Here is a 13,642-nt window from a genome sequence, read left to right as displayed (position 1 = left end):
ACTTCAGCGCCCTCAACGGTGGCTGCTGAACTAAATCTACACCCGTTTTGCTGTCAGTCTGACAAATGACATCATTGGGAGGTTATGATATGCTCCTTTTATTTATTGTAAAGTTTTTTCGGATGAATAGTTATTAAATAATAAGTGCATTAATCAGTGAGATATATTTCCAACAAGTAAGTGCGTTAAAATATTAAGATTTTGGTCTTATAAAGCATTATATTAATTCGTGTGGTCAGTGTCCGCCGGAGACAGCTTCAAGTTGGGGCAGAAGGTGGAAGTCGTCGGCAAGGAAGTCCAAGGAATAATCGCCTACATCGGTGTGACTGAATTCGCTAGCGGCAAATGGATTGGACTGATTTTGGATGTCCCGAAAGGGAAGAACAACGGGACTGTCAGAGGAAAAGAGTATTTCAAGGTATGCAAATGTATGAAAACTCTTTGCAAACCAATTTAAAACTATTTTGTTTTTGTTTCAATCAGTGTGAAGAAAACTATGGAATGTTTGTGAAAGCTTCCCAAGTTTATCATCTGGATGGACAAGGCAATGCTATAGAGCCAAGCGAGTTATCGAAGCTGCGCAGTCGGCAAAGCACGTAAGAATAACTAATTAACATATAATCTTATTCTATAATTAATTATTGATAGATATGAGTGATGTTTTCATCAATTTTCATTTTTCATGTGTGTTGATTTGCATTACATTAATAGAGTTGGAATGAAACCAAAACCGACAACGTAAGTCTATTTTAAAATGTTTTCACGTCATTAAATTCATTTTTACGCTAAAAACTATGAAAAGTTTTGATTAAAAAATAGTATAAGTTAATATAAGTTGGTTGTTTTTAGCGTAAAATGTTTTAATTTTATAATTGTTGTAACACAAATCTCCGAAGAGAATCTCGCACTTTTTCTAACGCTTTGAATTGCTTTATAATTAATGCTATCACAAATTGCGTGGAAAAGTGTCAGGAGGAAAACTTCACCCACTAAAAGACCCGGCACTTTATCAGCTTCCAGGTATCACGTTGCGTTGATTAGTTGATGTGTTATTTCACTACTTTATCCTAGTAATAACTGTTGTACAATATATTTATTTACTGAAAATAAGCATTGGGTGTAATTGTGCTGTGAATAATTTCATAGGTAATAATATAATATTCTGTGTCTGTAGTTCTAGAATTTCATTGGCCAGCAGTCGCCAATCACTTGCCAGCAGCAGGCAGTCACTCGCTGGTAGTCGTCAGTCATTGGCTGGAAGTCGTAGTCAACTGGCTTCACCAAATGTCGAACGGCATGAGGGTTTGGAAGGCAGTCAAATTCCAACTAAACGTGCATCATTTGTTGAGGTAAATAATTTAAGGTTATAATGTAATCTAAAGACATAACCTATCTTTAGAGAAAATTTAAATTAATGTATTTTGTAGACAAATTTTGTGGAAACTTTAAAACCACAATTTACACCCGGTCAAGCAATTACTTCTACTACAACTCCCATCACCAGTGTGGAAGATAAGTTATCCACTCTACAGTTCCAGCAGGAGATTGAAAACCGTGAGCAACAGATTCGTGACTTAAGTGAAAAGTTGGAGACGCTTAAGATTAAACGCCATGATGACAAAGAACGCACCAAGGACTACGACAAACTCAAGATTCAACTTGAGCAGTTGTTGGAGTTTAAACAAAAAATTATGGAATCACAGCAGAGCCTTCAGCGCGATCTGCAACGCGCGAAACAAGAGGCGAAGGAAGCAATTGATGCTAGAGAGGCGCATGCTGATGAAGTTTGTGACCTAGCAGACGCTGTGGAAATGGCGACGCTGGATAAAGAAATGGCAGAGGAAAAAGCGGAAGCTTTACAACTTGAATTGGAAGCATGCAAAGAAAAATTAGAAGAAGTCACCTTAGATTTAGAGATACTGAAAACAGAAATGCAAGAGAAAGGAGGTAAATTAATTATATAAATTGTTTGTTTCATTGTTAATTTTTGATTTGTTTTATTAGGTAATATCGGTGAGGGTACTGCGGTATCAAGTTATGAAATTAAACAACTTGAGCAACAAAACGCCAGACTACGAGAGGCATTAGTGCGCATGCGTGACCTGTCCGCACATGACAAGCATGAATATCAGAAACTCATGAAAGACATGGATCAAAAGAAGTCGGAAATTGCCGAGTTGGGACGAACCAAGGAAAAGTTAAGCACTCGGGTTGAACAAATGGAACAACAAATCTCCGATTTACAAGAACAGGTTTAAAACATAACCATTATTTTAAAAGTCAGGTTATATTAATTATTTTATTTCTGTTTAGGTTGATACAGCATTGGGTGCAGAGGAAATGGTTTTTATCCTCGGCGAGCAAAAATTAACTCTTGAAGAAAAAGTAGTGCAACTCCAGGAAGAAGTCTCTGAACTGGAAGCATTGCAAGAAATGAACGAACAACTCTTGGAAAGCAACGCTGAAATGGAAAGTGATCTGCGCGAAGAATTAGACATGGCGTGCTCCGCGCATCGCGAAGCTCTCCGTGAGAAGGAAGCCGCGCTTGAAACAATCGCCGATCGCGAATCCACCATTAACAAATTCCGCGATTTGGTTCAAAAACTACGCGAACAATCACTCGATCTACAAAACCGTTTAGAATCAGAGTCTTCTAAACCAGTTTCCGCACTTCCAGAAATAATGGACTTCAAAAAAATGTTTACTGAAACAAAAGCGCACACCAAAGCGATTGATTTGGAATTGCGTCGGGTGGATGTCCAACAACTTCAACAACACATCCGGTACTTAACCGCGTTTATGCCGGATAATTTCATGAATCGTGGTGGAGATCACGATGCCGTGCTGGTTTTGTTACTCATTCCGCGCATGATTTGCAAAACTGACTTGTTACTCGGTCAGTTACGAGATAAATTCCCAGCTGTTGAGAAAATCGATCGCAATGCAGTTATTAAAGGACATGCGGTTGAACAATACAGCTTTAGATGCCGCTTGTCTTATTATATTTACGCACTGCAGTCGATTCTTCATCAATATGATTATTGTTTGACTTCTTGTAAATCGGAGACATTACTTAACGTTGGTGCTAACTACAGCGAGATGGCAGCACAAGAGCGAGTCATCGACGGGTTTGTAGAATTGGTTAAACGCAGTCAGTTGGATGAAAATGTACCAACTGAACTGATTGAAAAATGTGTTGGTTATTTCTATACAATGTATCCATTACAACTAAGCGCGGAGAACAAACTGAATCACACACAGTTGTTGAATGATAATGTCAAGTTATTAGGTGCCGCTATGGACGGTATTTCTGTTGACGCTTTGGTTATTCGTAATATTCTGGAATCAGTGACTGCTGGGGATATTGGTTTGTTATCTCAGCATATTATTACAACTTCAGAGCAAATTCAGGCGCAGATTAAATTGATCAAGCGTAGAATCCCACCGGATAATGCAATCTCGAATGTTGGTTTGAACAAAGAAGTGTTTGAGAATCTATATCAGTGTTACTTGCACTCCGGGAAAATCCTGAAAACTCTGCAGGATATTAATAAAAACGCGGTGAAAACAATAGCGACATCTGGTGATTCCGATAAGGGATTGTCTTCGGATAAAATGAAAGATTTAGCGATTAATGCAAGCGATAAAATTTACGAACAAGATGATTTGGGTCCGGTGCAAAGTATTAAGAATTCCATCTCGTTTATTGCGACACAAATTGCACAACTCGCCCAGTTTCTGCAAGATAATGAATATGAGATTAATACGAGTCGTAAAAGTGAAGAGAAACAGATTCCGACTGTTATGATTCGCGCTGGTCATGTTAAGAAAGAACTGGAGCAAACTAAAACACTCACGAATAAATTAGAAGCGAAAGATGCTGATATTAAAGAGTTGAGGAAAGCTTTGAAAGATAAACAGGAACAACTTTCTGAGATGACTATTCGGAAGGAATTGGCTGAGAAAAAGTTTGGAAATGTAAATAAAGATTATGAATTGACTATTGAGAAATTAAATAGGAAACTGGACGAGTCGCAATTAAGCGTGCAAAGGTTGGAGAAGGAATTTGAGAAGACTATGGATTACATGCAAGCTGACATTGATAGTTTAGAGGTTGAGAAGAAAGAGATGAAGGAAAAATTGCAGCAGATTAGTAAGAGTCCAGGAATTGAAAGTGCTAAAGCTTTGGAGGAAGATAGAAAGGATGAACCTACCCTACCGCAGATTGTTAAAGATTCACCGATGTTGCTCCAGGAAATTGATCATTTACAAAGTTTGTTTGCTAAAGAGAGGGATGAAAGGATGAAGCTGCAGAGTGCTAAACTTCAGAATATTCTGAATGGTCTGAAACCGTTGCCTAAGTTTAAGACGGAGTTTGATCCGGTTATTGAAGCCCTCTACAAAGAAGGAACTGCATTAAAACAGGTACTTATTAATCAATCAATTAAATTTTATTTTTATTCATTGACTTAATTTATTTTTACTTTTGCTTAGGAAATACTTATGTCTCTTGCAATGCCGAAATTCCCATCGATTTACAAACTGCAACCTGAACTGAGATTGAACGGATGGCAAAGGCACTTTGCCGATAAACAAGCGAAGCTTATAAGACTCAAAGCACGAGCGGCAGCATTCCAACGTAAAGTAATGATTGAAAGCATGAAGAGACAGTTTGGTTCGCAAGTCGGGTCTGATTTTACTGTCTTCCCTACCAATGAGATGAAGAAGGTAGGTGTTTTATTGTTGGAAAGTTAAATTGATTAATTGATATTTTTCTTATTTGTATTTCTATAGGCTTTTGAAGAAAGTAAGCCGATAAATATTGGTTTCGTGCAGTTTCCCAAACAGTACTGTGCTAATAATCAAAAGTCGTCAGTGGTGAATCTGGAGTTGGATTTCCAAAATCTGCAAAACCTCTTAAACACTCTTACAAAATAATGCAAATAATACAATATTGAATTTAGTTCTAATTTTAGTAATAATTTCTCTAGTTTGAGTAATGCAATTTGCTTGAACTTGGAAAATGATGCTTTATGATTTATCAGCTGATGTAATTAATCTATGTGATAATACTTGCTTCAAATGCACACTTATTTAATATTTATACTGGTTTGCATATTATACACTTCTTGTTTCTTATTTTATTTTGTTGGACTTTGTTTTCCTGATGGAGTAAACAGTAGGGATACAGAAAAATCAATATTTTTGAAATTATTTGCAAAATTAACAAATTAAACTAATTTTGTTGATATTTGCACTGATTAAACTCAGATTCAGTAATAATTTATGTCAAGTTTAACATTATTTTTAGTTAACTTTACTAATTTTAAAATGTATTCTAAAGTTAAATATAATTTAGTACGTAATTCTAAAAAGGAGGGCGCTACTTACAAAATGCATTAGTTTACTGTCATTGACAAGGTTACATTTTTGAATTTCTTGATTTGTTAAATAATCACCAAAATATTAATAACAAAGCAAGCAGTAGCTGATATGTTATATTATTAATAATTGTATATTTAATGTATTACTTTATTTTTATAAGTAATGTTTTACTTATGTTTTAAAACTATACCTCTGTCAAAATATGGTTTTGCACATTCCACCGCCGTTGGTCGCACTAACCATAAATTCAGTAGGCCTTGTTATGTCATTTGTTTTCCGTTAAATTTCGAATTTATATTTTGTTCTATACGATCCCAAATTTTCTTCATAATTACACTAAAATGGATCATCTACCAGCCATCTACGAGGTCAGGAATAACCAAATAATCCCAATTGAATATATGCAAAGGACTGAGAATCCATCAGAGCCCATGGCAATCAACCTTGAAGGGGTAGCCAGAGATCTTCATAAAGTAAAGCAACTACAAGAAGAAAGTGAGTATTATTATAATTATAACTTAATATACATTAAAAATGGATATATTTTTAGAAATACAGCTGCATAGTGCCACAGAAAAACTTCCATATCTTCAGGAAAAGTTTGTCTCATTGCACACAAAAAGAATAATGCAAACCATTCGAGAACTGGCAGATGCAAATCCAAACATTAAAAGAATGAGTGAAAAAGAGATGATTGAAGACGGAATGCGGCGCGACAGAAAGAATCAAATGTACGCCGCAAAATTAAAATTTTGTAACAGAATTTATTCAAATCTGAATGAAAAGTTGCTGGAACAGATTAACACATTAAAAGTGTAAGTAAAACACATAATTCATAAAACAAATAAAAATAATTAATGTTTTGTAGTTTAAATGCATCTGCTCAAGAGGATATCAAAGCATTCAAAGTAACAAATGAAGAAATATATCAACTAGAAGGAAAAATTAAGCGTTACGACAGCGAAATTACAAAGCTGGAGAAGAAATATCCATGGTTAAAGAATTCAGAACTGAAATTAACCAGTATAATGGATGAGGTGCATAAATTAGATGATCTCAGGCAGAAACACAAGGAATTAAAGACACAACTGGATTGTTACAAGGGATTAAGTAGTGACCTGGCTGAAGCCCGCCATAAACTGATAGCAGTTAAAGATCAGTATGAAAAGTTAAAGTAAAAAAGTTTTTAAATTGAAAATGTTAGTTTTAAGAAGTTAAACTTAAACAAATGACACTTAACAAACAAACGCTTTTATCAGATGAGAAGTAGAAGTAAATAATTCCAATATAACTAGATTCTTAATTAATTTATTTGTGCAAAAGGAAAGGTTGGCTGTGAGAAGTTAAATCTGTACAAATGTCACCAAACATACTTGATTAGGCAATAAAATTTTTAGTAATTGATACAAAATGCAGTCACCAAAAGATGTAGCCTTACCAGAATTCCGCAATTTGAGTTTTGTGGAATTAGAGGATTTTGTGAACATGTCAAGTGTCATGATAAAAGACTATGAAGTGCAGTTCATGAATCAAGTTCAAGAAATTAATAAAATATTCGCTGATGTGGGAAATAATGACAGCAAGGTAATTAAAAGAAAAGAAAACACTTTTTAGTTGTAAATGAATGATATTTCCTCAGTGTGAAAATATGAATCGGATGCTGAATTACTTGAGGCACTGGCAGCAATTAATTGAACTGAATATTTCGCTAACGAATAAATTAATGTACGAATTAGAAGCGAATATTATTGAATTCGAGGGTGATGGGTTAAATAATGGATTACAGAGTATGCTGGATCCGCTTCGAGTCGTAGTGTAAGAGTTATTTGTAGCATTTTATCGAAATCAACCTAATTTTACTTAATACTTGTAGTTATCCTATCATTTTGAAAGTAAACGAGGCGATGACTAAACTTATAACAGCATTTGAAGAAATAATGTCATCTTTATTTGTTTCTAAAGAGAATCGTACGCCGGATCAGGTAAAAATAGTAAAATTAAGTCATTTACATACAATTTCGGCTCCTAAGAGTCAACACTCTCTGTGTTATAACAAAATGATAAGCAAAACCAAACATAAACATCAAATATGGTGAAATGGAAGTTTTACATGCTTATATTCTTTGTTTGTAAGGCTACGCTAACACAAAAAATCTTGGACCAGCAGCTCAGGCAACTGGAGCATCTTGAAATAATGATTCACAAACTGCAGAAGAATTTACAGGACAATAACAATTTCTGTAATTTAATTGGGCCAAGCACTACAACGCGATTTTGTAATTGCCTCTAAGCGTTGAGTTATGTCACGAACGTGATCAGTTAAACACAACTCGGCAGCAGGCGTATCTTATCAAACCTAAATAAACATATTTGTTGCGCCTTAAGTTTTATATGTGCAGTGTTTATTAATAACTTGTGTTAATTTTCAGCTGTTAAAGCCGGTTTTGTCATAACCTTAACAAAAGTCTCGACGATCTTTTTAACATCTTTAATTTAACGTTTATTTGTTTTGTGTTGAATGCTGCGTATTTTGTTATTTGTTTTGATCATATCTATATCACCGAAGATTTTTTGTATTTTGTTTCATGTCAGATTGAATTTCAAGTGTATTTTAACATTTTTTAGTTTAAAAGTGTTGTTTTGGTACTTGCAAACTTTCCGTGCGCATTTATTAAATAGTAAGGCACGCGACGCGCACATTGAGACGCCGTGATAATTGTTTATTTCCATCAAAACACCTGCGAATAAAGGCGCATTGCAGTTTTTGTTGTGGTGCACTCAAGCAGGTATATAACGTTTTGTCACGTGAAAGTAGAATTCAGTCGTTTATGAACCACCAAACGGAAACAACGTAATAACAACTTAGTAAACATTTTAAAATGTCGACGATAACAAATGAAAATTTGAAAATTCAATCGCTGGAGGTGAAAGATGTGCGTTTTCCGACTTCTTTGGGCGAGCACGGATCAGATGCAATGGTAATTGATAAAGTTTATTTAAATTTTTCAGTTATTTACGTATTTTGTTTATGTATTTTATGTGTAGCACACTGATCCCGATTATTCCTGCGCATATGTAACAATCAAACTTTCTACTGGTTTGGAAGGACACGGTTTGAGTTTTACTCTTGGCCGAGGAACTGAAATTGTCGTTGCGGCCGTCGAATCTCTAAAACATCTCGTTGTTGGTTTAACAGTTGTTGATATTTACAAAGATTTCGCATCGTTTTGGCGCAGTTTGACTAGTGAAAGTCAAATAAGATGGGTAATACACAATTCATCACCAATCAAAACAAAATTAAAACTATACAATAATATCTATTAGATCGGACCGGAAAAGGGCGTCATCCATCTTGCTACCGCTGGAATAATTAATGCTTTGTGGGATTTATGGGCAAAATTACTGAATAAACCGGTATGGAAACTTTTATCAGAGTTGGAACCAGAACAACTTGTGTCCACAATTGATTTTCGTTACATTACCGATGTAATAACCAAAGAGGAAGCCATTGAAATGTTGAGGAAAGGTAAAACTGGCCAGGAAAAACGTTTGGAAATACTCAAATCAACTGGTTATCCTGCCTACACCACACAAGTTGGTAAGTTGGAGTAAATTATCAATAAAAACAATAATAATATGGAAAAACAAATTTCTCAGGTTGGTTGGGCTACAGTGACGAAAACCTAGAATCCTTATGCCGCAAGTACATGAAATTAGGTTTCACAGCATTCAAAGTCAAAGTGGGGCGTGATTTGAACGTTGATAAGAAACGTTTACGGATTGTGCGCAACACGATTGGTTACGATTGCAAATTGGTATGAGCATCTTTTTCATTTCCTTAACTCAAGTATAAACATGTTTTAAATTATTTTTATAGATGGTTGATGCCAATCAAGTATGGGACGTGAATCAAGCCGTAAAATGGATGGAACAACTCGCAGAGTTTCAAATTTTATGGATTGAAGAGCCCACTTCACCGGACGACATCCTCGGCCATGCAAAAATCGCCAAAGAATTGAAACCACTCAATATTGGCGTTGCCACTGGTGAAATGTGCGCGAATCGCATAATGTTTAAGCAGTTCTTACAAGCGGGCGCAATGCAATTCTGTCAGATAGATTCCTGCAGAATAGGCGGCATTAATGAAATTTTAAGTGTTTATTTGATGGCGCATAAATTAGGTGGTAAGTTATCACATAAAATGATAATTTACACCCGCAACATTATATTTTTAAATTTTTTTCAGTAAAAGTTTGCCCACACGCTGGCGGTGTAGGCCTCTGCGAAATGGTACAACACCTCCAAATGTGGGATTATTTATCCTTGTCAGGGACAATGGAAGGTCGCTTTATTGAATATGTCGATCAACAACACGAACACTTCCAGGATCGTTTGGATGTACGCAACGCGCATTATCAAGCGCAACAGGTGAGTGCAACACTTAAAAAGTATTCTTATGCATAAATAATTAATATATTTGAATATAAAGTTTCCTGGCTACGGCACTACATTCACGAAGGACACTCTGATCAAGTACGAGTATCCTTGTGGAACAGAGTGGCAAGCAATGTTTGCCAAAGGCATTTACTCAGATCCGCGCAAGTAGTAGTAATAATAGAATAACTCAATAATTAAATAGTAAAAATAACAAAACTAGATAATTAGATAAAAGTAGTGATACACATAAAAGCTTTAAATGCGGTGACAGTTTTAAATATCAATTAAGTGCGTTTGAACATGAATTTATCCAATTTGCGTTGTTTTTCCTTTGATTTATCAACTGGGGAAGTATCCGACAACTTCCTCTTTTCAGTTGATCCTTCAGTCTTGTTTTCCTTCTCCTTAGCATCGGAATATCCTGCGAATTTATCGGTGAGACTTAACGGATTGTAAGCTTCCGGTTTTGTCTTTTTAAGACTTTTGAGAAACGGATTTTTCGGTTCATCGCCCAAAATTGCAATGTCTTGTTGTGATATTAAGCTGAGGGGAGTTGCAAGTGATTCCTAGACGTAAAACAATTAATAATTGGGTAAAACATGTTTGTGAAATTATAAATTACTTGAGTGGGCGTGTTTGGAGTATTGGCATTAACAGCAGGTGAACTTGTAGGTGTCGAAAGCAATTTACTTTTGTTTAAAACTTTCCCAGTGCTTGTTAATACCAATTTCTGCCTGGGTTTGATCACATTTGACGGTGTGGAGACTTCGGTTTGGTCTAGATCATCCTCATCAACGTTTAATTTCGTAGCTAACTCGATAAGTTTTTCAGAAAGTCTTTTTTTGCCTAATTTATTGACGTATTTCAGCGCTAAATTCAATATGGCTGGGTTTTGTAGTGTTTCCATCAATTCTAGAGCGCGTTGATCGAAATTATTCTTTGCAGACAGCTAAAAATTAAATTAAAATTAAACTCAACGTCGATTTAAGAATATATAAAGCAAACTTACTGCAAAAGCTTTAAGTGCAGTCTCCTTCAACTTTTTGGAGGTGTTTTCTACTTGTAGCATCCCCCACGTGCACAAATTCGCCTCCAACTGATGCTTCTCAGTGTCCATATTCCAAAATGGCGGCTCCATAGTTAATTCACTCAAAGTCGGCACCGGTGTCAGATGTGGATACAAACTACCTTTGCATTTGACACCTCTGACCGCCTGTGAGCTTTCATTAATCGCGGTAACAAAGAAACCGTCCAATGGACTCTTCATATGTTTCTTCGTGTTACAAAATGGCAGCCAAATATTACTCTGTAGCGGATGCAAGCTGATGATTCCAGCTGAGTCCATCATGGCTGGTGTGCCCACATCAGTAAATCCCAACCACTGTAAAGTGGCATCTGGACCAATGGCAGACTTAAGATGGCGGCACTCAATAGAAGCTCCTTCGAGGTTTACCAGAAGAACTTCAACGTTCTGGTCAGTTTTACGCCAATTGCCAGCATGATAAGCAACCATCAGAACATATCCACAAGCAGACGTGCAGATTATTGGTCCCGGCACGGAAAAAACTGCTTTCTGCACGCCGTAAATGGTACAAACGTGGATTTGGTATTTGTTAGTACCGAAACAGATGAGATTGTGAGAAGCTGCAAGGGAGACAATCTCAATGTCTTCTCCCGGCGCGTTGAGGGTCCATTGTTTGGTGGATGAACCCAGAGGAACAATATTTATAGTACTAGAAGTAAAATTAATATTAAAAACTGTATTTACACGAATGGTAGATCATTAATTACATACCTTGCGTTTGCAACTGCAAGTGCCGCCGAACTAATCGACCCCATCGTGTAACCATTATAATTTGCCATCATCATACTATTATGCATAGCTGAATCATGAAACTCCACCTCAATGGATCTGGAACCCTCTTCTTCATCTTCCAAATTGGACCCATAGCATCTAATCACGCCGATTTCATTCCAGCACATGTATCTCGGATCTAAATGCTCTGGTGTGGACGACGGCATGAAACTCTCCTGTAAAGGTGGTTCCGGAGTGCGTGATCTAGGCCGCGGTGAAGCAGAACGCACTGAAACTTTATCCTCCTGTTCATTATCAACAGGACCCATCACATCGCGTTTTAATTTCTCTAAAGAAACAGCATTTTCATTGTCTTCATCATCATCGTCATTAAACGCAGCTGCAAATTCATCATCGATCATTTTTTCAGCGTTGATTGGATCATCACCATCAGCATCACTCATTACATCATTATCTTCATCAATTTCATCAGGTAATGGTTTTGATACTTTTTTATTAGTTGTAGAAGTGGTGCAACAATTAATGGCTAGGCCAATATATCCCTCTGCATCACTGAATGCCAACTCGCCGTTTTCTTTTGGGTTCCAGCATAAAGCGGTGATAATAGTATCATTGGGGTGTTTTACTCGTCCTGTGAGAGTTAATGTTTCAATATTCCATATGCAAATGTCTCCGGCGGTTGAACTTGCAGCAATATAACTTCCACTAGGCGAAAAAGTAACAATTGAAAAGTTTGCATCAACTTTTCATTTGCACTTAGTTTAGCAGCCTCTGACCAATCATTAATAGTAATTAAAATTACACTGGTGTCATGTGGGTAAGCAAGGTATTTATTTTGAGAGTCAAAGTCAATTCGACATAGATTTTCCGCATTTTCAAATGAATTAGCTTTAGCTACAATATTCCATTCTTTGACCACATCTTGATTTTCAATGTTTATTATTTTCAGAGAGTTATCACCACATGCTATGGCAATATAAGAATGTGAAGGATCAATTGCAAGGCTTAGAATTGGCCCTTTCATTGTTGGCATGTTTTTTACTTCTTTAGATTCAAGATTCACAACTTGGGTTGTCATGTCTTCAGAGCCTATTGCAACCCACTATAAAATATTAATATTAATTACAAACTTGCATAACTAATGAGAAAATAATTAACTTACATTGTGTGATGGACTAACAGCAATATGATTAACTTGTGCTGTGAATCTTGTGAGGAATCCATCCCTCTCACCACTTGGGAATTGAACAAGTTGAACTTTGTTGTTGTCAGTAGCCACAATCAAGTGATCATTCTTTTGTTTTGTGCATAATACAACTTCGCCCAGTGCGGTTTGAAACGGATCTGCATCATCAAACCCATTCCAGATGCGGATATCACCATCATCTCCACCAGAAATTAAATGTCTGTAGGTTTAAAGTAAAAAAAAGTAGTTTAAAACATAATATTTATTTAAATCGAATTAAATAACTTACTCTCCGTCTGTAGAGTAGGTAATATCGGTGTGACCACTGGAATGTCCATAATGTAACGGTTGAATATCGATTTCCATTGTTTGGAGGAGTTTTTCAATCTTATAAATTTATTTTTTGCGCTTTGAAACTTTTCTAAGTAGTCGCTGGACAGTTGAGGTTAAAAACTTAAAAGACGAGTTTTGGCAGAAACGCGGGAAATTTTTAGTTGGACATTTGTTTGGTTGGTAGTGGCAGGAAAAGTCCCTAAATGCATACACGCATTATGCACTGTTGCCAATTTTAGCCTGCCGTGTAATTTATGACAAGGTGTGGTTCATTTACTAAATATGTTACTTTAAAGAATTTCATAAGAGCATTTAATAATTAAAAACAATCTTTGTGAATTGCATTGTTGTGTTTTTATAGGTTTTAATACCTTTGAGAATCCAAAGTCATTTTTGAAACAACTTTTGTTTCATGTTCTCCACCATATTTAATTAGTGCAAAATTGATAGGAAAGTGGTTGATTAATAATTTATAACGTTAAAAA

General features: G+C 36.0%; 4 protein-coding genes across 7 annotated transcripts; 3 read left to right on the top strand and 1 right to left on the bottom strand.

Moving 5' to 3' along the window:
• Positions 1-51: 51 nt before the first annotated feature.
• Positions 52-5,139, top strand: DCTN1-p150 (dynactin subunit 1). Of its 3 annotated transcripts, XM_065317909.1 has the most exons (11): positions 52-176; positions 240-418; positions 484-596; positions 712-738; positions 967-1,020; positions 1,175-1,349; positions 1,428-1,947; positions 2,005-2,252; positions 2,314-4,425; positions 4,495-4,728; positions 4,795-5,139. In XM_065317909.1, coding segments are annotated over exons 1-11 (3,807 nt in total). In that variant the 5' UTR covers positions 52-175; the 3' UTR covers positions 4,939-5,139. The 3 variants fall into 3 exon arrangements, with proteins under 3 accessions (XP_065173981.1, XP_065173982.1, XP_065173983.1); XM_065317910.1 differs by lacking the exon at positions 967-1,020; XM_065317911.1 differs by lacking the exons at positions 712-738; positions 967-1,020.
• A 331-nt stretch (positions 5,140-5,470) lies between these two features.
• Positions 5,471-7,769, top strand: LOC135804127 (uncharacterized). 2 transcript variants are annotated; one of them, XR_010550980.1, is made up of 6 exons: positions 5,471-5,880; positions 5,936-6,200; positions 6,254-6,969; positions 7,025-7,200; positions 7,259-7,367; positions 7,520-7,769. XR_010550980.1 is itself a non-coding variant. In XM_065317891.1 (4 exons), the coding sequence occupies exons 1-4, from the start codon at positions 6,796-6,798 to the stop codon at positions 7,673-7,675; spliced, it is 615 nt and encodes a 204-aa protein (XP_065173963.1). In that variant the 5' UTR covers positions 6,569-6,795; the 3' UTR covers positions 7,676-7,769. The 2 variants fall into 2 exon arrangements, 1 of the variants encoding a protein (XP_065173963.1); XM_065317891.1 differs by lacking the exons at positions 5,471-5,880; positions 5,936-6,200 and having other exon boundaries at positions 6,569-6,969.
• A 125-nt stretch (positions 7,770-7,894) lies between these two features.
• On the top strand, positions 7,895-10,136 carry LOC135804126 (mitochondrial enolase superfamily member 1-like). The gene is made up of 7 exons (XM_065317890.1): positions 7,895-8,363; positions 8,431-8,649; positions 8,710-8,983; positions 9,043-9,200; positions 9,263-9,569; positions 9,632-9,813; positions 9,875-10,136. The coding sequence occupies exons 1-7, from the start codon at positions 8,265-8,267 to the stop codon at positions 9,989-9,991; spliced, it is 1,356 nt and encodes a 451-aa protein (XP_065173962.1). The 5' UTR covers positions 7,895-8,264; the 3' UTR covers positions 9,992-10,136.
• On the bottom strand, positions 9,837-13,296 carry Ctf4 (Chromosome transmission fidelity 4). The gene is given in 7 exon segments (XM_065317889.1): positions 9,837-10,388; positions 10,445-10,771; positions 10,832-11,555; positions 11,618-12,381; positions 12,384-12,740; positions 12,801-13,044; positions 13,114-13,296. Coding segments are annotated over 7 exon segments (2,775 nt in total). The 5' UTR covers positions 13,191-13,296; the 3' UTR covers positions 9,837-10,106.
• Positions 13,297-13,642: the final 346 nt, after the last annotated feature.

This window comes from Atheta coriaria, unplaced genomic scaffold (genome assembly GCF_025399875.1).
Source record: "Atheta coriaria isolate IRGN ID8LTWV9N9 unplaced genomic scaffold, Caltech_Dcor_3.1 hic_scaffold_3_pilon, whole genome shotgun sequence".
NCBI classification, from domain to species: domain Eukaryota; kingdom Metazoa; phylum Arthropoda; class Insecta; order Coleoptera; family Staphylinidae; genus Dalotia; species Dalotia coriaria.
The sequence above is the reverse complement of the archived record's forward strand: the minus strand, read 5'-3'. Positions and strand labels throughout refer to the sequence as shown.

Excerpts from the sequence above, each read along its gene's own strand:
- LOC135804127 (XM_065317891.1), top strand. The coding sequence starts at position 6,796 with ATGCAGTCACCAAAAGATGTAGCCTTACCAGAATTCCGCAATTTGAGT. Across the intron at positions 6,970-7,024 it reads TGGGAAATAATGACAGCAAG|TGTGAAAATATGAATCGGAT; the intron begins GTAATTAAAAGA and ends ATATTTCCTCAG. Across the intron at positions 7,201-7,258 it reads GATCCGCTTCGAGTCGTAGT|TTATCCTATCATTTTGAAAG; the intron begins GTAAGAGTTATT and ends TAATACTTGTAG.
- DCTN1-p150 (XM_065317909.1), top strand. Across the intron at positions 419-483 it reads GAGGAAAAGAGTATTTCAAG|TGTGAAGAAAACTATGGAAT; the intron begins GTATGCAAATGT and ends TGTTTCAATCAG. Across the intron at positions 4,729-4,794 it reads CTACCAATGAGATGAAGAAG|GCTTTTGAAGAAAGTAAGCC; the intron begins GTAGGTGTTTTA and ends GTATTTCTATAG.
- LOC135804126 (XM_065317890.1), top strand. The coding sequence starts at position 8,265 with ATGTCGACGATAACAAATGAAAATTTGAAAATTCAATCGCTGGAGGTG. Across the intron at positions 8,364-8,430 it reads AGCACGGATCAGATGCAATG|CACACTGATCCCGATTATTC; the intron begins GTAATTGATAAA and ends TTTTATGTGTAG. Across the intron at positions 9,201-9,262 it reads TTGGTTACGATTGCAAATTG|ATGGTTGATGCCAATCAAGT; the intron begins GTATGAGCATCT and ends TTATTTTTATAG.